The following is a 23413-nucleotide window of genomic DNA, read 5'->3' as shown; positions in this document are numbered from 1 at the left end:
TCTGGGCCTGGCATGTCCACCCCCCCCACCCCCACCCCCCGCCCCAGCCTCAGGACAGCTTCACCTTCTGCCCACCTACTGCCGTGACTCAGAGCAACCACTTAGCTGGTGAAAGCGCACCCATTAAAGAAACAAATGGCTCTTTGCTGTGGCAGGGGGAGGATTAAAGTGATCCGAGAGCTCTCTGTAATGAAGACAACGAAGATGAATTAGGCTCTGAAGTGCTCACCGCCCCCTCAAACACTTAGGAAATTAAATGCCGCGAGGCTTCCGGTAATGCATCTGCCAGTGACGCCAGGGTTGTGCGGAGCCGCTGGGTCTTGGATCTCTATTTCGTCCACCTCCGCATGAACATCGCAGTGAGAAGCCCTGTCACCCCAGCAAGCTGAATTCCCTTCATTTGCCTGACAAAAGCCTTGATTGTGGTGCCTATCTTGTACCCATCGTTGGGATGTAGACAGGGGTGAGGGCTACCTTGGGTCCGTGCTCTTTCCCCCCGCTAATCTGGGGGGAGCTGGATGTGGTCACGCAACCGGAACCCCCTGCCTCACCAGACATCTGCGTGGCCTGAGTTTTCATTCCGAGGAAGTGTGTTCTAGGGGGCATGCTGCCCAGGGAGTCCAGCCACAGCCATGACCTGAGGTGGTGGGAAAGGGGCGGCCTCACCTCTGCTCTGCCTTAAGGCAGTGACAACCTAGGGTGACAGGGACCCAGTTATCTTGTCTAGGCCACCACAGAGGCTTTCACTGAGCATGACTTTTTATGACCTTTCAGAAATAATCACTTTCATAAAGGTGGAGGGTACAGGTATACGCTTCCCATGAAAACACGTATTGCATGGTTGGTATTTTAGACTGTTCAGATTTTGTGGCATTTCTGAAAACTCACTGTGAATACCATCATCAGGAGTCCATTATCAGAAATGCCAGTTAATAGGGATTATAATTTTGACTCATGTTGCAAAAGCCCTCTATACTCCATAAAACCCTTCTATATACCTATGTGACACACATGACATATTAGAAACAGCACAGGCTTTGGGTTCAGACAGAGCCGACTTCAAATCCTGGCTCTGCCATTTCCTAGCTGTGTGACCTTAGACAAATCACTTAACTTCTCTGAGCCACAGGTTTCCTCATTGGTGTAATGGGGATAATCTCTTTTCTCCCTCCTCGTGTCATGATGATGATTAGATGGCAGAATACTCATAAAGTAGTTGAAGCAAAGCAGATACTCAGTGGTGAATGGGGCTGGGGTCTGTGATAGAACCAGGGACTGGGATGGGACTGAGACGGGAATGTCAGCTTTGGGGAAGGAGGGTGGGGCCAATTGGACATGGAGGTGATGTGGGGGTGGTGGTGAGTGTCGTGTGGTGTGAGGCAATGCGTGTATTGTTCCAGTCTGTGTATGGGTATATGCAAGTTGTGCATGTGGGTTAGGGGGCGGGGGGTTGTTGATAAAGACTGTCAACCAGGATTGCAACACCCAGTCCTGATCTGCCCCAGAAACCCCTCTAACAGAGCCAAGGGAAAACTAAGCACAGAACATGTGGTCTGGCATTTACCCGTTCTCTGATCCTGTGAGGCGCACACCCCAACCTCGATGGAATCCGAGGGACAGTCCTGTGGCCTAGTTCACCAACAGCCTGGGACCTACATCCAAGGCAGTGGTATGGCATTTGACTCTCTCTCCCGAGTCCAAATCCCAGCCCTCCTGTCTTGGCTCTCTGGTAGTGTGGAGGGCAGGCTGGGCCTGGAAGGTCCAAGTTCCTGAGAGTGTGAGCAGTGTGCTTGTCTCAGGCCTAGGCAGGCGCTCTCCTGGTCTCCATGTCTGCTCAGCCCCCAGCTCCCAGGTCCCTGACCACGCCTAGCAGATGGAGTGAGAGGCTCAGTAGAGAGAAGCGGAGGCTGCACCTTCCCCTGCACCGCCTTGCCTCCCTGGCCTTGGGGAAGAAAGCGTGTTCAAAGAGACCACATCCTTCCTCTCTCAGAGCCCTTCATTCTTCAGACCAATGTCCTTGTCTTGACTGTTTTTTTGATAGAAAAAACGGTAAGGAGGGAAGACGGCAGGACAGAGAGGAGCACTGGGCGCCCCCTAGAGGCTGAAAGAGATTTTGCGGGCTGCTGTTGACATTGTTGCTCTAGCTTTTTGAGAGTTAACACAGGGATGGTAGAAATCTAAATATTCCATCTAGCGATTAAAGATTAATTCTAATTACAGTCATATGAAATGTTGGCCTTTTTGTCCTAATTACTGCAGAGCATAAAAGCAATCATAACTTTTCATTAAATGCATCTTAGATTTTCTGTGTTGTGAATTCTATCATATGAGTGCACCTGCTTCTATTTGGGATAATCCTCACTTGATTTTTTTTACAGTATGGTCTTCCTAGTTCACAATATAGAAACTGTTAGTTTACAATATAGAAAATGAAAGGGACAGAGATAGAGTCAGAGTGGGATTACAGGCAGACGTTGCGGAGGATGTGAGACAAGCCTGGTTAATGCCTTGGGATCAGTTGCAGACAAGCGTTCCAGGGGCACCTGCCCTGGGCCAGCATGGAGTAAACCTTCTTCTCTGTGTGTGTGCTGACATCAAAAGACTTCGCCAACTTCCTTCTGACCACATGGGGCATTTCTTCGTGAATCAGTGACATAGGAGGTCCCCTGCTATTATGGCCAATTTGTTACTCACCTTAATTTTTCTAAGGCAGTCAGTCTTTGGGAGGCCCAAGGAAAAGTGATTTCAAAATGCCACAGAGGTAATGAGCACAGAGTTTTTTTGGGTTCTCTGCTGGGAAGGGCTCTGGGATCTCGCCTTCCTTCAGGAATGATTTCCCATTAACAGCACATTTGGCAACAATGGGCGTTGCATTGGTTGGGACTCCTTGACATAATCTTTCAAGCTCTAGATACTTTCAGGCTCTGTTTCCCAGAAGGAAGTTATACTCATTTTGTTTAACAAATGTTCTGGGTACTTGACAAAACATTAGCTCACTGATGGGATGCCTGGGTGGCTCAGTTGGTTAAGCGTCTGCCTTCAGCTCAGGTCATGATCCCAGGGTCCTGGAATGGAGCCCCGCATCAGGCTCCCTGCTCAGTGGGGAGTCTGCTTCTCTCTCTCCCACTCCCCCCTCCCATGCTCTCTCTCTCTCACTCTCTCTCTCTGAAATAAAATAAAATCTTTAAAAAAAATTAGCTCACTGAATGCTCATAACTGTCTTATGAATCATCTTATGCATTTATTTCCTGTTGTAGACCAAATAATGACCTCCCCCCCCCAAAGAGGTCCACAACCTAATCCCCCAAATCTGTGTCCTACTTTATGTGGTCAAAGGGATTTTGTGGGTATGATTAAATTAAGGATCTTGATAAAGGACTGTTACCCTGGATTATTGATGTGGGTCTAACGTTACCACAAGGATTCTTTTTTTTTTTGAATTTTATTATGTTAGTCACCATACAATACATCATTGGTTTTTGATGTGGTGATCCACGATCCATTGTTTTTGTATAACACCCAGTGCTCCATGCAGTATGTGCCCTCCTTAATACCCATCACTGGGCTAACCAATCCCCCCTCCCCTGCTCCCCTCTAAAACCCTGTTTGTTTCTCAGAGTCCATAGTCTCTCATGGTTCATCTCTCCCTCCAATTCCCCCCCCATTTTCCCCTTCCTTCTCCTAATGTCCTCCATGCTATTCCTTACGTTCCACAAATAAGTGAAACCATATGATAATTGACTTTCTCTGCTTGACTTATTTCACTTAGCATAATCTCCTCCAGTCCCATCCATGTTGATGTAAAAGTTGGGTATTCATCCTTTCTGATGGCTGAGTAATATTCCATTGTATATATGGACCACATCTTCTTTATCCATTCGTCTGTTGAAGGGCATCTTGGCTCTTTCCACAGTTTGGCTATTGCGGACATTGCTGCTATGAACATTGGGGTGTATATGGCCCTTCTTTTCACTACCTCTGTGTCTTTGGGGTAAATACCCAGTAGTGCAATTGCTGGGTCATGGGGTAGCTCTATTTTTAAATTTTTGAGGAACCTCCACAGTGTTTTCCAAAGTGGCTGTACCAACTTACATTCCCACCAACAGTGTAAGAGGGTTCCCCTTTCTCCACAACCTCTCCAACATTTGTTGTTTCTTGCCCTGTCCATTTTTGCCATTCTAACTGGTGTAAGGTGGTATCTCAGTGTGGTTTTGATTTGGATTTCCCTGATGGCTAATGATGATGAACATTTTTTCATGTGTCTGTTAGCCATTTGTATGTCTTCTTCAGAGAAGTGTCTTTTCATATCTTCTGCCCACTTTTTGACTTGATTATTTGTTTTTTGGGTATTGAGTTTGAGTTCTTTATAGATCTTGGATACCAGCCCTTTATCTGTAGTGTCATTTGCAAATATCTCCTCCCATTCTGTGGGTTACCTCTTTGTTTTGTTGACTGTTTCCTTTGCTGTGCAGAAGCTTTTTATCTTGATGAAGTCCCAAAAGTTCATTTTTGCTTTTGTTTCACTAGCTTTTGGAGATGTATCTTGAAAGAAGTTGCTGTGAGCGATGTCCAAGAGTTTACTGCCTATGTTCTCCTCTAGGATTTTGATGGATTCCTGTCTCACATTGAGGTCTTTCATCCACTTTGAGTTTACAAGGGTTCTTATAGAATGAGGCAGGAGGGTCAGTGTCTGAAAGTGGGCTCCGAGTGAGGAAGCAGAGTGATGTGCCAAGAGCCAAGTAATATGAGCAGCCTCTAGAAACCAGGAAGGGCAAGGATGTGGATTCTGCCCTAGAGCCTCCAGAAGGAATGCAGTGCTGCTGACACCTGGGTTTTAGCTCCTCGAGACCCATGGAGGGCTTCTGACCTTCAGAACTGTAAGGTAAAATTGTGTCGTTTTAAGCCACTGAGCCTGTGGTAATTTGTTATAGCAGCAACAGAAAACTAATACACCTTCATCAACCAAGGAGAGGCTAAATAACATGGCCAAGATCCTATGGAAAAGAAATGACAGAGCTTGGATTTGGAATGAGGCTGATCCCTGTGCTTAGCTGCTACACTGCATTGCCTCTCACCTGGAGCCTCTCTCGAGGCTGATATCCTCTGTATTCACTGAATAACTGTGGAGGGAATAGTACCCTTTCACTCAGGAGGAATAGGACTTAATTGAAAATCATCAGACAGGATTGAATCAGCCGTGGGCGGGGGGAAAACTGTCCGCCTGGCTCTTGCACTCTGTCCCCTGACAGCATTGTTATCGTGTCTCCAACAAGGTAAACCAGTTGTCGCTAAAATCCCATCCCTGCACTTGACTTCAAGGAGAAGTATTGATCCCCCTTCCCTGCTACCTCACGGTGCGTACGCAAGCATGTTTCAGAAGGGGGACTCAAAGCAGGGCATAACTGGCATTTATTCAAATTGTGCTTAATTGAATACTTCATCTGAACCTCAGAAAACCACATGGGGTACAGGCTCTGCAAAGAAGAAGTAATTTTCATTAACAGGATCTAAATTAGCCTGACACAAAGACCTACATGGGCCTGTGACACAGCTAATAATTGCCATGTAATGAACCTGGTGCTGCAGAGAAAGGTTTCCTTCTCCTTTTTTATTTTGCCCTTGCTTCCTTGCTTCCTCCCTTCCCATTTGGATCTGTGTGTCCGGGAAGCATCTTTATCTGGAATGGTTGGCTGGGGGCGGTTGGCGGGTGGTGGCTCTGGGTGTTGGGGAGAGAAGTGCTCCCTGCTACAGCTAATGGCCCAGAGAGGGCCGAGTGAACTAGAGTCTGACCCAGGCTTAGCCTCTCATTTCCTTCCTTGTAGGACTGTGCACTTCAAGCCTCTTGGGGAACCTTCCATTTTTCTGACTGTGTCTTTGACCCGTATTTTCCCTCTAACTCCTTCCCCTCAGCCCATACACACTCACAGCCTTAGAAGGGGAGGAAAAAGAGCTTCTAAAGATGAATCCTTCTTCACTCCCTCCATAGAACATCCAGGGGGCAGAATTGCCTGTGGGATAAAGCTTTCAGGGTATTCTCTTGTCCCTCCCCTGGCAGCCCATCTCCGGCATGCTTAGCCAGGCCCCTGACCAGGGCTGAGCCTCCAGGGCTGACACACGGCAGCCTAAGAACGCATATCCAATTTCAACATGTGTTTAGTGGGGACGGGTGTAGATATTCTATGCACATGGCAAAATTTTCCTTTCTGTGTAAAAGAAGAGATTTATTATATGCATTTATGTATGCAGAATAATATGTCAATATTGAACCAATTAAAATCTAGATAATACTCTTTCTTGGTAAACATCACATTACTATGCATTATTTAGTTCCAGAATTTAAGCTGCTTGAACTGTCCTCAGTAGACTGTCAGCTGCTGCCACAGAGGTGGGGACACGGCCTCCAGTTAAAATGTGCCACAAGCGTTGAAGAACCCTTTCGAGAGAGATAGGACTGCACCAGTGAGAAGTGTTTTCCATTTTGTTTTATCATTTATCTTAATTACCACTCGAGAGTGCTGTCTGCTTCTGTGGCAGTGGGTAGGTTTCATTTTGCCATTTATGTCAGGAGCAGTGTCTTGGGTGGTATCTGAGTTAATAGGTGCCAAGTTTCCAACATTTTCCAATGGTGTTTTGGCACCTTACAGTTTGGGGTCTGTAAGCGGTCCCTTGATGGCCTATTCCTTAATCCAGTTTTGGGCAGTGAGTTCTCTCTGCAGCTTTGATTATGCCAAGGGGTTGGGGTGGGGTGGGCTATTGGCTACCCAGCCCATGTGGTTGTAACCAGGCTCGCTGTCCACCTGGTGTCAGCATGTCTTTACCTCAGACAGCCCTTCAGGGATGAGCAACAGGCAAGGACTGTAGACTGCAGACTTGTAAAGTCAGCCGAGCAAGAACTTTCTCACCAGATTCCATACAACACATGACACTTGCAGTGTAATGCTGCCCTTTGATCTTACTCACGTTCTCTAACTTGACCTTGATATTCATTAATTTCAGGTTGAAAGTAGGTAGGGTTCACTATCAGGGCAAGAAGCTAGGATGAGCGAAACCCAAGCCAGGGGAGGGGTTAGCCAGGAGTCTTCCAGTTCTGTCTACATTTCAGGGTCTGGGGCTAGACGTACCCTGTAGAAAGGCGATGGGGCCCCCGTTTTCACTCAGGCCACATTGTTCTCTCCAGTGGAGTCCTAGGGTCCCCGGGGGCCACCCCAGGGCCACATGCTGATGAGTGGGAACCAGTCACTGGGGAAATACATGTGGGAGGCAGGAGCCCATGAGGATGGAAGACCATACCATGAGGGCACGGCCCATGCGGTTGGGAAAGAACCACAGGCTAAAGGAAAGCTTTGTAGCTCCTGGCTCTGCTATCTGCAGAGGGCACCGCCTGGCTCAGGTGTGCCAGTCTTCTCAGATTCTCAATTCTCTTTTCCAGATTGTGACCATCTTGGCAAACCTGTCTGTCCTCGAGCAGTGTGCGTCTGACATCATTCAGGAGAATGGTATGTCTTTTCAGCGGTGTGCACGTTGTATGGATTATACAGGACTGTGTGCCTTTGTGTTTGTGTGAAGGTCGGCGTGTTGGTATGGAAATGTGGGCGTGTGTTTCTCCACAATTATGTGAGCATATACGTGTGTGTGTGTGCATGTGCGTGTGTGTGTGTGTATGCATATGTGTACAGCTGGGCCAATGTGTAAATGCTTGTTTGCTTTCAGTGGACTTCAAGTCTTGTGGGAGACAGGCACTGAACGAGAAGACAGAGCATGTCGGACGATGCCAGTGGCATATGCAGAAAATAAAGCAGGACGGGGGGTAGGGTAAAGTAGACCCAAGGTGAGGGGTTAGCAGGTGCTATTTTAACTAGGGTGGTGAAGAGTAGACACACATTTCATTACGATCCAAAAATGTAAAAATCTCTTCCTGCCAGAGGATGCGTTTGGACTTTCAGTCGTTCCTATCATATTGGATTCAGCCTCCCTCAGAAAGCGGAAGTTCCTGAGGAGGGGGAGGGTGGGGAGCAGGTCGGGCCGGCCTGAACCCTGGACCCCTCACCCCAGAACAAGGCCATCCCCCTGGCTCTCTGGTCCCACTTGCGCCGAGGGTATCTGCAGGGTCCAGGTGATGTGGGCCGGGTTTCGCCGGCCGGGGAGCGCCGTCTCTGCCTCTGCTGGAGGTCAGGACAGGTCTGTCGCCCTGCAGCTGGGACCACAGAGTAAGAGAAATAAGGGAGCGATTAGCAGCCGGTTGGAAACCGGAGAGGCTAATGAGGATGAATGAGCTGATATCCGGGGCCAGTTGCTTCTGCTCTTCTTAAACCCCCTTCTCCCAGGTCGCCCCACTGTTTTAGCAAACACACACATTCCCCATCCCCCATTGCCCTATTACTAATTGAAAGACATCATTTTGTGTTAATTTTATGTGATTGAACTAATAATGAAAACCTTTACTGAGTCAGCTGAGGCTGAGCGACTGAGGGGTGTCATTCGCAGCCCGTTCCTTCTGCACTCAGAGCCTTAAGTTCAAGTGGTCAGTGGCAGTGGGTCTCCAGAGGCCTAGGGATCTGGGATCGGACATCTGGCCTCTGTGGAGGGTTTGGTGGTTTACAAAGGGCTATTGTCAGGCTCGTTCAGTCAGCAGTTAGAGACCTACTCCATCCCTTGCATTGTGCTGAACAAACACACACAGAGTTAAAGAAACCCTTGGCTTTGCCCTAGGAGGAGAGCCCAACTGGGTAAAAGTGATAATGTGAGATAGTGCGAAACTGACAATAAAACCATGCAGCAGAGGGGAGTTGCAACCCAGAAAACTGGAAACAGACTGGGCTTGAATCCTGGCCCTGTAATTTACCAGCTGTATGACTTCTGCTTTTCCGTCTGCACAGTGGGAATGTACCTACCTCACTGGATGACGTGAGGAGAGTATAAAGCTTGTTAGAAGAGCATCTGGAACAGAATGCGTGCTGTGCCGAGTGCACCTGCTCTTTCCAGAAACAGTGGCTGTCTCACGGGGCTCAGCTGAAGGGCATTTGATGGGGCAGAACTGGAGGGATGGGCCGTGGTGGTGAGGCAACCAGCACCCGCTGGAGCTCAGTGGGATCCTGGGGGGAATAGGATAAGCACTGTTGTAAGGACTGGGCTCTGAAAGGCAGTCCTCTTAATAGGAATGCTTGAGACTCTGATGTGGCTTGCCCCGAAGCCTGGTGATGTTGTCTCTGTCCTGCCTGAATTGTGTGTGAGTGTTGGTGGTGGGGGTTGGAGATGGGGGTCAGACCAGGAAGTCAGAGATTGTGCTGCTATCACCCCTATATGGGGAGGCAGGCCAGGGCAGCCCAAGCTCTTACCTGTCAATCCATTGACATCAGTATCCCTCTTGTGGCTTCTTCCTGCAGGGGCTGGGCTGAGCTGGAGAGAGTGTTGGTGGAGGAACAGGGCGTTGGGGGCTGGTCTCTGAAGATGTAACTCCCAACCTTCAGGTTTCTGGCCAGGACTTAAGAAACACACTCCAGATTTTACTAGGCAGCCTCAATTTCATGGTGTCTTATCTTTTTCTAGATAAAACTTACAAAGTATATATTTAAAGGAAACTTGGATTTTATCCATTTGTAAGACTTTTCACATGAATGCATTCATATTCATTCATTTGATATTTATTCAACAAATATTTGAGCGAAGGACTATTCTAGATACTTCAGCTATTTCCACGCAGGAGATGGACACAAATGCTTACCCCCTGGAGTTTACCTACTAGTATATGAGAAACTGGTTCTTTGTCAGATTCCAGGTGCAAAGTGGGGGATGGGAAAATGGCTTCTTTATGGGAAACTTAACCAGGAGTTAGCAAAATTTCCTGAGCTTGTGGCACTTCCCATAGTTGTCGTTTTGGTGTCCCCTGTTCATGTGCCCACAGGCCATAATATACATACCTCAGGACATTCATGGTTGTGACTTTGTCTTAGAGACATTGTAGGCATAGGGAGCCTGAGGACTATGACACATTCAGTGGTCCAGGAGAGGGTTGGGAAGAGAAGCACCTTGCCCTAAGGTTAGCATGTGTGCTAGCAGAAATAATAGGAACTATGTCCCTTGAGTCTGTAGGAAGGAGGAATGGATACTTACAAAGCTCATCAGAAAGAGAAATGGCTTCTCCCCAAGACTGAATAGTCTCAGGGCCATAACTAAGTGACTTATAGCCCCTGTGCATCAGCGGGATCTAGGAGAGTTAGAAATCACATTTGGTTCGAGTAAGATTCAGAGAGGCGTGTGGCTGAGGTCCTGGACTGGAACTGACTCCTGTGTGAACTTGGGAAATCATTTTCTCTCTCCAGACCTCGGGTGCTCTTTTGTGAAATGGAGAGGGGAGTGGGGCGCTGGAGCTCTAAAGACCCTTCTGGGTCCACGGTCTAAGTCAGAGGTTACAAACTTAGATGACTATATCCAGACAGGTAATATAAATGGATGATGTAGGCTCAGCAGGGACTGGGCCAATCTCATTTAAAATAGCAAGCTTATAATAAGCTTCAACAAATTGTTGTCATGAAGAAATGTGGGCCCAATGTGAAGTCAGGAGGTAATTTTTTTGGAAGCTGGATTTTGATGGAAATCTTCCAGTTTTCATAATAGCAAAATTAAAAAAAAATTTAGACACTGTGTGGAGCAACAGAGCAAAGTAAAATACATTCGTGGGCCACATCTGGTTTAAGTTCTAAGCTGGTAGGTGCCACTGGGTGCAAGGAAGGGGAGTGGGCTGGGGCAGGTAGGAAACAGCTCCCCTAGGAAATGGACTTTTACTACAACCTGCAGGATGGGAATTATTTAAATGGAGTGTGAGAGGGAAAAGGACATCCATGCAGAAAAATTAGGTGGCAGAGGCACTGAGGTGGGAGTGAATGTGGATGTGGGCTTGTAGAACAATCAGAAGACAGATCTGGTTTCAGGGGAGGGCGGTAAGACTTTTCAGCTGACCCAATTCAGGCCTACATCTCTCAATCCAACTTATCTACCCTCCTCCCATGCTTGAATTCCCTCTAAAATATTTGATCTATTGCTTATCCAGCCTAGGTTTGGGTCACCACCCATGGGGGACTTGTCTCCTCTGGACTGATTTCTGAGGCAGCTGGATCAGAGGTGAAGGAGTGACGGATAACCAGATTACCTGAGTTCTGGTACCAGCTCCCCAACTACTAACGGTGTGACCCTGGAGAAGAGACATCACTTCTCTCTGGGTCTCACGGTGAATTATACTAGTATCTAGTTCACGAGATTATTGGGAGGCTTAGGGGATCGTGCATTTATTGCGCATTCAGTACAGTGTCATGCATACAATAAAAGCTCAGAATTAACATCTAAAAAATCAAAAGGGATGTCCTCCCGATGTCCCTTCCAAGTACAGTGACTTAGTACATGGAGTCAGAGATAATCCCAGGGCAGAAGGAGTAGAAGAGTTGGCCTCATCCAGCCTCCTTCCCATGGTTGAGACCCCCTACGTCTGGACCTTTGCGGCCATCCATCCCCGGGGACGGCCCCGGGGGCAAGTCTCCTGTTGGGGCAGGCGCCGACCATTTCTTGTCTCCTTCCCAGGGGTCCAGCTTCTCATGGGTATGCTGTCCGAGAAGCCAAGGTCTGGAACCCCTGCCGAGGTGGCGGCTTGCGAGCGAGTCCAGCAGAAGGCCGCGGTGACTCTGGCCCGTCTCAGCCGAGACCCAGAAGTGGCCCGGGAGGCCGTGCGGCTGAGCTGTAAGTGGTGCCGGCTATGGCAGGAGGGGGGAGGTGGGCGTGGGGAGGGGAGCACCCCCGGTTTCATGGTGGCCACAGATGACTCAGAACCAAGGCTGGCTGAGGTGAGCCGCACTCTCTGGGTGCCAGAAAATGCTGGGATGGGGGCCCAGCGTGCAGCCCCTCGTCTACCTTGTAACCTGGGGCCGAAGCTACAGAGGAGAAGGGCTCAGAGAGGCTAAACCCAGATGGAAAAGTGACTCCCCTGCAGACTTCCCACTAGGGACCCCATTCCTTCATTTGCTCGTTCCATTTCATCCTTCACTCACTCGCTCAGTTACTCGCCTCCTCGCTTTGTTTCCTTACCTGCTCATTTGTTGAGTCACTCATGAATTCATCCTTTTGTTCATTCATTAACTCATTCATTACTTTTCTTATTCACTTTTCATTCATTGCTTAATTCACTCATCAAATCACTCATGCATTCAGTTTGCCACATTTACCCAACGAAGGTGTTCAGAGCATCCCTTCCCTGCTTGACTCTGTTCGGACCACTGGGCCTGATGCACGGACGGGAACATTGTCCCAACCACCAGGACTTACAGCCTCGTGGGGGTGGCAGACATGGAAAGAAAAACATGCACTTGAATGCCACAGAGCAACATTCAAAGTCTGTCCGGGCCACATTTGGCACCCAGGGGAGGTAGCTCACATTTATCCGCATGGGTCCAGGAATATTTTAGCAAGGACGTGAGCCTTCAGCCGTGGCTTGAGGTGTTATTGCAGCGTGATGGTTGAGAAAGGGTGCTCCAGGCATGAGGACATGCAGGTACCCGGCAAATGGCATGAGGTGGCCCAGGCTTCCGGCTCCAGAAAGACTTTCTGGAAGGTAAACATACAGAATGTGTCTGCACACCTTTTTATTAATATCTTACGAGTTGGCTTTTTGTTTTGTTTTTGTTTTTTTGGAGTTTGTAAAAAGTCCATTTACATTGAAAAGCACAGTCCTTTATTTACCTTTCCTCTGTAAAGGCCGAGGAAACATTAACCTCAATCTGAAGTTTTCTGTCCTCTTAGCTGCAATATATTTTCTGACTGAGATAGGCAATTGGGGGGAAAATGGTATTGGGCAGTCCCGTTGATAATGATGTAAACACTCGATGTAGTTCTGGCAAAATCAGAAGTACCCACAGAGGAAGTTCTCTCTCTGAGGTCCCCAGTACGTTCTGTTGCAGTTTTCCCGAGCTCAGTGCTGGCCCTGACCAGGGTCCGTTCATACCCAGGGGAGCAGGAGGTCTCCACCACAAGCTCCTCCAGGTGGGTTTAGCCCCCGTTCCATGGCCAGTTGGTGAGCTGGGGGGGCCCTGGGGTCGCCTCCCTCTGCAGAAGGCTGTGTGAGGGAAGGGGAGCACCTCGGGGTCAGGTCTGGTCAGGTCCGTCCCCATCCTGGGCATGACGTTCGTGTGTGTCTCACGCAGGTATGTCCCGCCTCATCGAGCTCTGCAGGTCGCCCTCCGAGAGGAACAGCAGTGATGCTGTGCTTGTGGCCTGTCTGGTGAGTTCTCCATAGTCCCCCAGCTTCCTTCCCAAGCTTTGGGACTGCAGGCCAGGGGCCAGGAGAGCTGGTGATGCCTTGGTTGGCCTGAGTAAGCCGTGAGACTTCTCGGCACTGAGCTTTTCTCTTTAAAATGGTGATAAGGGTATTTCAGTTCATTCATAAAACTGTGAAGAGAAGGCGTGCCTGGGCAGCTCTGTCAGTTGGACAGCTGACTCTTGGTTTCAGTTCAGGTCATGGTCTTGGGGTCTTGGGAACGAGCCTGCATCAGGCTCCCTGCTCAGCGGGGAGTCTGCTTATCTTCCTTTCCCTCTGCCCCTCCCCCCAGCTCATGCAACACCCCCCCCAAATAAATAAATCTTAAAATCTTTTTTTTTTATTTATTCATTTGAGACACAGAGATACAGAGAGAGAGAGAGAGAGAGAAAGCATGAGCAGGGAGAGAGGCAGAGGGAGAGGAAGAAGCAGGCTCCTCGCTGAGCCAGGAGCCCGATGTGGGGCTCGATCCCAGGACCCTGGGATCATGACCCGAGCTGAAGGCAGATGCTTAACCATCTGAGCCACCCAGGCGCCCCCCCCAAATAAATAAATCTTAAAAAAAAACTGAAGAAAATGATATAAGGTCATATATGTGAAAGATGGGGGGCTGGGGAACCCTCCCCCATGCATACTTTTAGGAACCATGAACCTTTGAGGTTCTGAGGAGTCTCAACAGCCGATCAAGAGCAGGGTGGCTGGCGGGCAGAATGCTAGGAGCTGGTAGCGACGCCATGGTACTCGCAGCAATGGGAGCTAGGGTATGGAGGTCTCCTGTTCTAAAGGGGACATTGGGAGAAAAGCCTCCATCCTCTTGGACAGAGCCCCTTTACCAGCTCTTCCAGCTTTGTAGCTCTCCCCTCCTTTGCGGAATAGGACTCTAGGCAGTAGGATAGGACAGAAAGTGTTATTCGCCAGGATCTTCAACCTGAACCAAACAAGTGCATCTCACAAGGTCCACACCCAACTTCTCCTTGCTGCTTGGGGCCACCATGAAAGAATCACCTGCACCAGATGGTAATACATGCTTTGTCTCTACATTTCCTCCCTTCAGGGGCTGTCCTGAATCCCAAAACAGAGTGGCCTCCAGCTGGAAGCATGAAAAAGCAGGGAAGCCAATATATAAACAGGCCATTTGACTTCCAGAAGGGAGTGCCAGATTCTTGGTTGGTCCCAAGATGGGGAAGTGATGGATCTGGGGGGCCTTCAAGCTGTTTCACAGTAAAGCCCCCTCTGCACCCCATCGTTTTTTAGACTAAGCTCGTCTCATTTGGGAGAGCTCCTGATAGTCATCATATGGTCACAGAGACAGGAGGGCATTGCAGTGAGACACACCTGTCTTGGTTTTGCCATTAATGAGCTGCATGACATTGAGTAGGTCACTAAGTGCTTGTAAATCTTATTCAATAAATATTTACTGAGTGATTCTGTGTGCCTTGCACACTTCTAAACTATGGGGATACAGCTGTTGGGGGTGGGGGGAGACAAACATGCGGCTTTGATTCTGGTACATGCAGAACAACCTTATCGGTTTTGTGCCTTTGGTGATCTGGTAGAGCTTCTGGATCCCTTCTAAGAATAATGTTTTAAATGCATAAACCAAAATGTATAGAATTAAGAAGGAAACTAACTCTATTAAAAAAAAACTATTAGAGTATTTATATGTGATATATTAATATATGTACTTCTAATGAACACACTAAATAAGAGATAGCAGTGGGTCTAATGAGTATTATAACCTTGACTAGCAGCGAGCATAAATGATATCTGAAGGTACCTCCAACAAGAGTTGCTCTGTGACTTTCATTGGCGCACAAGTTGCAGGAATTGCTGAGACTTCATAGTCTATGGCTGCACCCAAAACTGAAGGAGAGGCTATGTTTCAGTTGGAGGTTAATAAGCGTAGCAATATCATTTTTCCCTCCAAGTTCACAGACCTTCTTAATTCTGTCTGGCTTAGTGTAATTGGGGCAAACACAATCATTGGCCCCAACTGCCATTTTCTCCACAACTTGGGGGGCCCACAAGTGCCTGGCACTACGAGGCCCTGCGGCAATAATGGGGAGCCATAAAACTCCACGCAGGCATGTGGGCTTGTCACAATTCCTTGTCCATCTTCATTATTAGTTTGAAGTAAAACACGCAGAAGGGCTTGGCCACCATCTTTAATCACTTGAAGGTCTTCCCAGTGGAAAGGGGATTACATTTCTCCTGGAGGATGGATCATGGGATGCTGAAGAGAGCTCCTCCCTTCTTAATCCACCCTCCATGTAGCTGGGGGGCTAATCCTAATTTTACAATCAGGACACTTCCATCACAAGCCCTTCCATGGTTCCCTTTATCCATGGCCTACTGTCTCTAGCCCTAGACAGTTTGGCTCAAGCACACTGCTGGGGTCCGAAGGCCTCCCACTGCCTCCAGGTCTCGTCCAGCTCAGCCAGGCCAGAGTGCTCTGAGCCACCCTGACATTGCCTTGGCCCCTGTCCTCAGCAGCCCCTTCAAGGTTTAGACCCAAATCCCTCTCCTCTGTGAAGTGTCCTGGGAGCCGTCTGTGGCTCAGGGACAGGGAGTACATGGTGTGCATCCGGGCCTGCAGGCTGGGATTTTGTTTTCTTCAGTAAGAGGCAGGTTGTGTGATCCAGTGTACCAGGTGTTAAAAGGGGGAGGCTCTTGGAATTCAAACACAGGCCTGCCTGATGCCGAAGGGCTTGACATTGTGGTCAGACCTTCTTGTTTTCAGCCATGTTTTCTCCCCCATGTCTTATGGCCCTGGTCTTGCTACCTCGGCTCCTAGTGGGTTTTTGTGTTTCTTCCCCTCTAGTCAGGAACCTTCTTAGGACTGGGGCCCTTTTCCAGCTCTTGGTATCTCCATGGGACCTTGGGTTTGGTGACTCTTTCTTGCCTGTCCGAGGGACGGATAGACTTGTCTTCCCACTCCTAGGCCCCAGAATTGGCTGGTGTTGTTGATTTGGGTCCCAGAAGGGGTTCCACCATTTGAGTGTGGCTCCCTGGCTGCTGCGATGGGGGCCACTGGGTGGCTGACCTGGCAGATGGAGTTGGAGGCTTCCTCTCCTGCCTTCCGCACAGCCTTCTCCCCAGCTTCTAAGGCTCTCTTCAGGGGGAGGGAGGACATTTCAGTTATTGTCTCCCACATCTGGGAAAGTGGCAGTGCAGATTGCCTCTCGCAAACAGAATTGATTTTTCCTTAATGAGGCGGCTGTCAGTGGGCTGCTGGGCTTGTCTAATGCTTGGGTGTTTTCAGACTGTCTGGGAATGAGATCCTGGGATGACTGGCTGTTAACCCTCCGAGGGAAGCAGGGGGAGATGGAGAGAGACTAGGCTTCAGAAGGGGGAAGGGTCCTTTGACCTCCAGGATGCTGAGGAAAGGGGTGCTCTGAGTTGGTTTGGGTTCCTGTCCTGCAGGCTTTCTGGGGACCCTGGGGAGTTGAGGTTGTCTGTTTACCTTTGTGTTTTTTCAGGTCTGTTTCTAGTTCATTCCCTCTTTCCCTCTCCCTCTTCTCTCTTTTTTCCCCCTCTTCTCTCTCTCTCTCCCCCCTTCCCCCCCCCCTCCCTTGCTCCCCCTTGCCCCCCCTCCCCTAAAAAAAAAAAAAAAAAAAAAAGAACTACAGGCCAGGGAGCACCTGGGTGGCTCAGTTGGTTAAGCGTTCAACTCTTGATTTCAGCTCAGGTCATGATCTCAGGGTTGTGAGTTTGAGCCCTGCGCCAGGCTCCACACTCAGCAGGGAGTCTGCTGGAGCTTCTCTCTCTCTCTCTCCCTCTGCCCCTACCTCCACTCTTTCTTCCTCTCTCCTTCCCTCCCCCTTTTTTTCTCTCTCTTCCCCTCCCACTCTCTCTTCCTCCCTCTCCATCTCCCTCTCTCCCCCCCTTCTCCCACTTTCTCTCTCATTTTATTTTTTCCCTTTCTCTCCTCTAGAGCTTGCCTCCTCTCAGAGGTTTTTCTCTCTCTCTTTCCTTCCCTTTCTCTCCTTTTATCCCCTCAGCCCTCTCCCTGCCCCCCATTCCCTCCCCTTCCACCCTTTCTGGCTCCTCACCTGCTCCTACCTCCATCCTGTTAGCCCCCCACCCCCAGGGCACTCTCTCTTTTTCTTTGTCACCATTTTTCTCTCTCTCCATCTCCCTCTTTTCTTTCACCAGTTCATCTCTGCCTCTCTGTTTTGGCTTTTCCTTTGTGTTCCATTTCTCTGTTGTCTCTTTTTCTCTGTCTCTCTATTTTCTTCTTCTACCTCATTCTCTCTCCTCATGAGTCTATTTTCTCCCCATTTCTTTACCTTTCTTTGTCCCTCCCTCCCTCTTGCTTTATTTTTACCCCTGATGATCTAAAATACATCAGTGGCCTCAGAGCCTCCTCTGCTGAAGATCTCAGGTTCCATTTTTTTCTGCCACAAGTCAAGGGTAATAGAGTTATTTCTCCCAGTTGGAGCCAAAAGGAATCAGAAAGTGCTATGGAGTTCAACCTTTGTAGCTCTTAGGGGAAATCATACCCCAGGAGAGGCAGGACACACTAGTAACAGACAGTCTCCTGAGACGAGTGTCTCAGACCCTGCTCATGTGATAGAGACATAAGTCCCTTCTCTTTGATCAACCTTGGACATGGCAGCACCTGTTCATCCAACAAGCAACTTACGGCTTCCTCTCTTTCCGCCAACTTGGTGATTTCTCAGCAATAGGTATAGGTAATGGGCCCTCTGCCTGCCTTGTACTCAATATAACCCCTTGTCCTGGGCTTGTCCCAGCCTTCCTGTGTGTATGGGCATGAGGGCCCTGGAGTGGGACTGCTGTGTGATCTCAGGAAGACCCCTTTCCCTCACTGAGCCTTCCAAACTGAAGATCATGATACTTACCTTGTAGTATCCTGTAAAGATTAAATGAAATACTATGTGTAGATACTCAGTAAGTGTTGGTATTCCTTTTGTGTGTTTTTTTTTGTTTGTTTTGTTTTTTTGCTTCTTCTGCTATTCCAGATATTCCCTTCTCTTTGTTTCCCGGGTAAGGGGGCACTCTTCGGCTCTCACCTTGTTCCCTGCTGTGTACAGGTACAAGAAAAGGGAAGGAATTAGCATTCATTGAGTACTTAGTATGCACTGCCTCAGCTGACTAGTAAAGAGCTCTAGGTAGGCACACAGCCCACCTTAACAGTTTCAGGTTGCTCTAGCAATAGAACTCCAGTTTAAAGCCTTTCATTTGTTCTCTCTTTTTTTTTTCTAACAGACATTTATTAAGCCCTATGCCAACCCCTGTTCTACCTGTTATAGATACAGAGAAAAATAAAACAGAGCCTCTATCTTTGAGGAGCTCAGAATCTAGTGTTGGAGACAAACACCTCCAAACCAGTCACAGTTGAGGTGAGAAGGTTGAGGTCAGCCCAGGGATCATGGGCGCACAGAGAAGGGAGGGACTGTCTCTGCTTCAAGGAATCAGGGAAGGCTTCCCAGAGGAGATGACGGTAGGCCAGGCCTCACAAGATAAATGCACCTGCTGGCTCGGAAAGAGTGGGGAGGGACTTTGTGCCATGGAGAAGAGCTGAGCAAGGGCATGGGGACATAAAACAGGAGAGAGCCCTCAGGGAAGAGTGAGATGCCCAGTGCAGGGGGACCTGGCCAGTGGTATCATCTGCCCGCACCTCTTTCCAGCTCAGAACCTCCATCTCCTTCAGCTTTATGATCTCCCTTTCTCTTTCTTTTCCCTCTTTCTCATCCCATAATGCTTTGCCAGAACCTTGCTGAATTTATGGATCAATAAATAGCCCTTGCTAGGTTACTCTAGGGACTTGGAAACAAGCATATCATTTCATTGATGCTTCTAGCAGTTATGGTCTCAAGCATGAACAAATCTTGAACTTAAATATTTCAGTAAGCTGATCAGATTTTTTTAAATGACAGATCTTTAGAACAACCAGGTTCCTAAGCTGATTGAAAAACCAAAATGGCAGGACCATTATTAAGATCATGAAGGCTTTCAGATGACATCATCCGTCATAATGACCAAGGTACAAATGACACCAGATGGCCAAGTGATAAGGTTACCATAGTGACCAGGTGACCAGAAGGACCACTTCACTAAGGTGTCAGGTGACTGAGGTGATGATTGACTCAAATTGACTGCTAAATGAGCCACTTCCTGAAATGCACTTCCCAGGGCAGTGGAGGGGGATACATGCCCCTGAGCAGAGCCTGGTCTGACTTGTGTCATCTCTTCTGTTTCTCCCCAGGCTGCGCTGCGTAGACTGGCCGGGGTGTGCCCTGAAGGCCTGCAGGACTCTGACTTCCAGCAGCTGGTCCAGCCCCGGCTTGTGGACTCTTTCTTACTCTGCAGCAACATGGAGGAGAGTTTTGTGTAGCGAGTGTGTGAGAGGAAAGGCATTTGGCTCCATTCTCATGCCCTCTCTGAGTACATACCTGTGAACACACCTGAGCACGCACCAGCTCCCTCACCTCCTTATTTATACTTAATTTATTTTTTACATGAAATGGACAGAGGGCTAAATATTCTAGCAACATCATCAGGCAGTCTGTGGGCCTGGGAGTCTTTTTTGTTTTTATCTCTGACTTCTGTGACTTTTCAGTTACAGATGTTGAAATGTATCATGCTTAACATGACTTATTGTCATGGGCGATTTCCCTTCATCTTGCTTTTTCTACTCTCACTATGTAGTCTTGCCTCGTTTTTCCCCCTTTTGGAACCAGAGTATGTAAACCCAGCAGTCTTTTGGCTTTTTTTTTTTTTTTTTTTAACTTGGCTTGCTCCTTTCTAAAAGATTTTAAATAAATTTCATAGTTGGACAGAATATACTAGAAGGAAGGTTTTATTCCTTAATGGATGAAATCATATAAAATGTGTCTTGTATTTTCGGATTACATTACATCTTAGACCAAGTTCTTAATTCATAAGGTTTCATGTCACAAAATCCTTCCCAACTATTAAAACTGCATAGAGAGTTGTATTGTTTTCATAAGTGCACGAATGGGTCAAGTTCTGAGGGATTTAGTGAGAAATCAAAAAAATTTCCAAAGACCCCAGAAACTCAGTTTCCCTAGGCTTTTCTGCTCTTGTGTAACTTCCTGGCAACTAGGATCTTCAGAGGAGGTGTTAGTGAATGATATCTTTTCAAAAGTATACTTGAAAGTAGTGGTATGCTTGAGCTGGCTCCTACCAGCTTGCAAGGGACAACTGTGAGAATTTCTCCCCAATTCTGCATTCAGTGATCTCATTTTGGTAGCTTGAAATTGGCAGTGGTGGGAGTATTTACATCTCAGAAATTAGATGATGTTATAACTCGGAGCTTTTTTTTTTTTTTTTTTTTTCCCCAGAGAGCTGGTTTACTGATATCAGTGCTTGAAAGTATCACAAAAATCTATAGCCATTATACCCATTTTACAGATGAGGAAACAGAGGAAATTCTTTTTTTTCACATGAGAAAGTAAGTAAATGGAGCTGAAGTAGCAAGTAAATGGCAGGCCCTGGATCCAGGCCAAGGTCTTCTGAGTGCTTGTACCAAGCTTCCACTTTTCGGAATAAGATTTTTGATATATCTCACTGAGTTATGCAAATTATCTAAATGTTGACACCTTTCCTCATATGGTAACAAATTTTATTAAGATCACTTCTGATGTCATCATTTGCTTGAGAGCTCAAATTTTACCATTGGCCACAAACACTGTCAGTTGTTTTGCTTGGGGTGACAAGCTCACTTTGTTTTTGTGACGATGTCTACCAAATACTTCAGTCTCAGTAACCATAGTTTTTCTGTCAATTATCCTCTCAAGTAAAAACAGCATTCCACGGGAAGCAAGGAGTTCCCTTTGCAATTCAAACAATCACCCAGTGCCTTTTCCTTGAAACTGACACTCATCCTAGTTTGGCACACTGCAGAAGTGCCTGAAGTGTAATTCTCTTTTTAGCACCCAGAAGATGGAAAAAAGATGCCTAAAGGGTCAATATCTAATAAAGTTCGTAATTTGTATTGCTTCATCCAGGGTATTTCTAAGTGAAATTGGTAGTTGAAAAAAGTACTTTAAGGGTCGCAGTAAAGCGTACGACGAGTGTAAGAACAGCTTGGTACTGCTACCTTGACCATATTGAGGTACGATTTTACCTACCATTGCTTTTGCATGATTAGTGCAAGTATCGACAAGGGATGAAAGGTAAATAACACACCGTACTGAAGACCAAAGTTAGAAGACTGACACTACCTGGCTTCAAAGCTTTCTGTAAAGCTATAGTAATTAAGATGGTGTGGTATTGGTGAAAGAATAGACAAATAGATTATGCAAACAGAATAGAGAGTGCAGAAATACAGCCCCATAACTATAGCCAACCGATCTTTGACAAAGGAGCAAAGACGGTAAAGTGGACCAAAGCTAATCTTTCCCACAAATGGTCCAGGGACAACTGAACATCCACAGACAGAAAGAAGAAACTGAATGTAGACACAGACTTTGTATCTTTTGTGAAAACTCAAAATGGATCACACACCTGAATGTAAAACACAAAACTATAAAACTCTTAGAAGGTAACATAGGAGAAAATTGAGAGACTTTGGGTGTGGTGATGACTTTTTAGATCATCAAAGTTATGACCCATGAGAGAAATAATTGATGAGCCAGATGTTATTGAAATCAAAAACTTCTGCTGTGTGAAAGACAGTGCTGAGAGAATGAGAAGACAAGCCAAGACAGGGAGACAATTCTGTAAAAGACACATTTGGTAAAGGTCTCATCTCCAAAATATACAAAGAACACTCAGAATTTGACAATAAGAAAATAAACAGTCTTATTAGAAAATAGGCCAAAGACCTTAACAGACACCTCACCAAGAAGATCTATATCTGTATCTATATATGGCAAATAAGCAAATGAAAAGATGCTCTGTATCATGTCATAAGGGAAATTTAATGAAAACAACAATGAGATACTACCACACACCCATCAGAATGGCCCAAATCTGGAACACTGACAATGCCAATTCCAGCAAGGATGTAGAGCAAAGGAAACTTTAATTCATTGCTGATGGGAATACAAATGGGACCAGTCACTTCATGAGACAGTATGGCTGTTTCTTACAAAACTAAACATACAATTGTGTGTCTTAGCATATGTCTTAGCATACAATCCAGTAATCGTATACCTTGGTATTTACCCAAATGAGTTAAAAACATGTCCACACAAAACACTCGCACATGGCTGATTGTAGCAACTTTATCCACGATTGCCAAAACTTGGAAATAACATGCAGCTTGTACTGCCTCTCATAATTCTCACATTTGTGAATTATTATTGTTAATAATCCTATTTATACCTTCCATTGCAGATGGGAGTAAGAGGCTTGGAGAGGCTAAATAATGTTGCCAAAATCGAATACAGATGTGGGGATTGCACCCACAACTGTCTGACTTTAAATGTTTATTGGGAAGAAAGCCGGCACTTAGCACCAGGCACCTACTAGAAGGTAGATATAGCTCTGGACTTCTGTAGAACCATAATCCTCCAGCAAACATACCATGAGGGTCTTCCCTGGGCCCAGGAAAGAAAAGTAAAAATGAGTAAGTGCTGGGATTACTTGGGGTTTTAGTTGTCAATAAGCTAGTGCCCTTAGAAAAGCTGTAAAACATAGTGGTTAAAACAAATATGGGGTCCGCAGCCTATCTCATTTTGAATCCTGGCTCTACCCCTTACTCACTATGTGACTTTGGGCAAGGCACTTAACCTCTCTGTACCTCAGTTTCCTCCTCTGTAAGGTGGGATAAGGATAGTGCCTTGATCATAGAGTCGTTGTAAGAATTAAATGTATTAAGACATGGAAAAGGCTTAGAATAATGCCTAATGACCAGTGCTCAATAAATGTGGCTGCAGTTAACATCCCCCAAATCCCACCTTTGCATCTATTCAGTTGCCTGGTTGCTCTTGACAGTGTCTCAAATATAAACCCGTAGCGTATCAGAAGCAGACTTTAATCCTGCAAAGGATGTAGGGACTACCTAGTCCCATCTCTACGTGCTACACTTTAACAAGACTTGCCCAGAATTACACAGCAAATTAATGGTAGAGCTGGGACTTGGAACCAAGAAATAACAACTACTGTCACCTCAGCCCCCGTTTT

At 47.0% G+C, this 23413-nt stretch overlaps 1 protein-coding gene across 4 annotated transcripts in view; it reads left to right on the top strand.

Annotated features, from left to right (window-relative positions):
• The window catches only part of INSC (INSC spindle orientation adaptor protein), a 122655-nt gene extending 102055 nt beyond the window's left edge, over positions 1-20600 (top strand). For all 4 annotated transcript variants that reach the window (XM_034995055.1, XM_034995056.1, XM_034995057.1 and 1 more), the window contains 4 exons: positions 7430-7496; positions 11572-11727; positions 13185-13261; positions 19527-20600. In XM_034995055.1, the coding sequence (XP_034850946.1) occupies positions 7430-7496; positions 11572-11727; positions 13185-13261; positions 19527-19655 (429 nt within the window). In that variant the 3' untranslated portion in view covers positions 19656-20600. The remainder of the gene's footprint in view (positions 1-7429; positions 7497-11571; positions 11728-13184; positions 13262-19526) is intronic.
• The last annotated feature ends 2813 nt before the right edge of the window (positions 20601-23413 follow it).

This window comes from Mirounga leonina, unplaced genomic scaffold, assembly GCF_011800145.1.
Source record: "Mirounga leonina isolate KUSES-001 unplaced genomic scaffold, KU_Mleo_1.0 Mir_92, whole genome shotgun sequence".
In the NCBI taxonomy this organism is placed as follows: domain Eukaryota; kingdom Metazoa; phylum Chordata; class Mammalia; order Carnivora; family Phocidae; genus Mirounga; species Mirounga leonina.
This window is presented reverse-complemented; position numbering and strand designations above follow the sequence as displayed.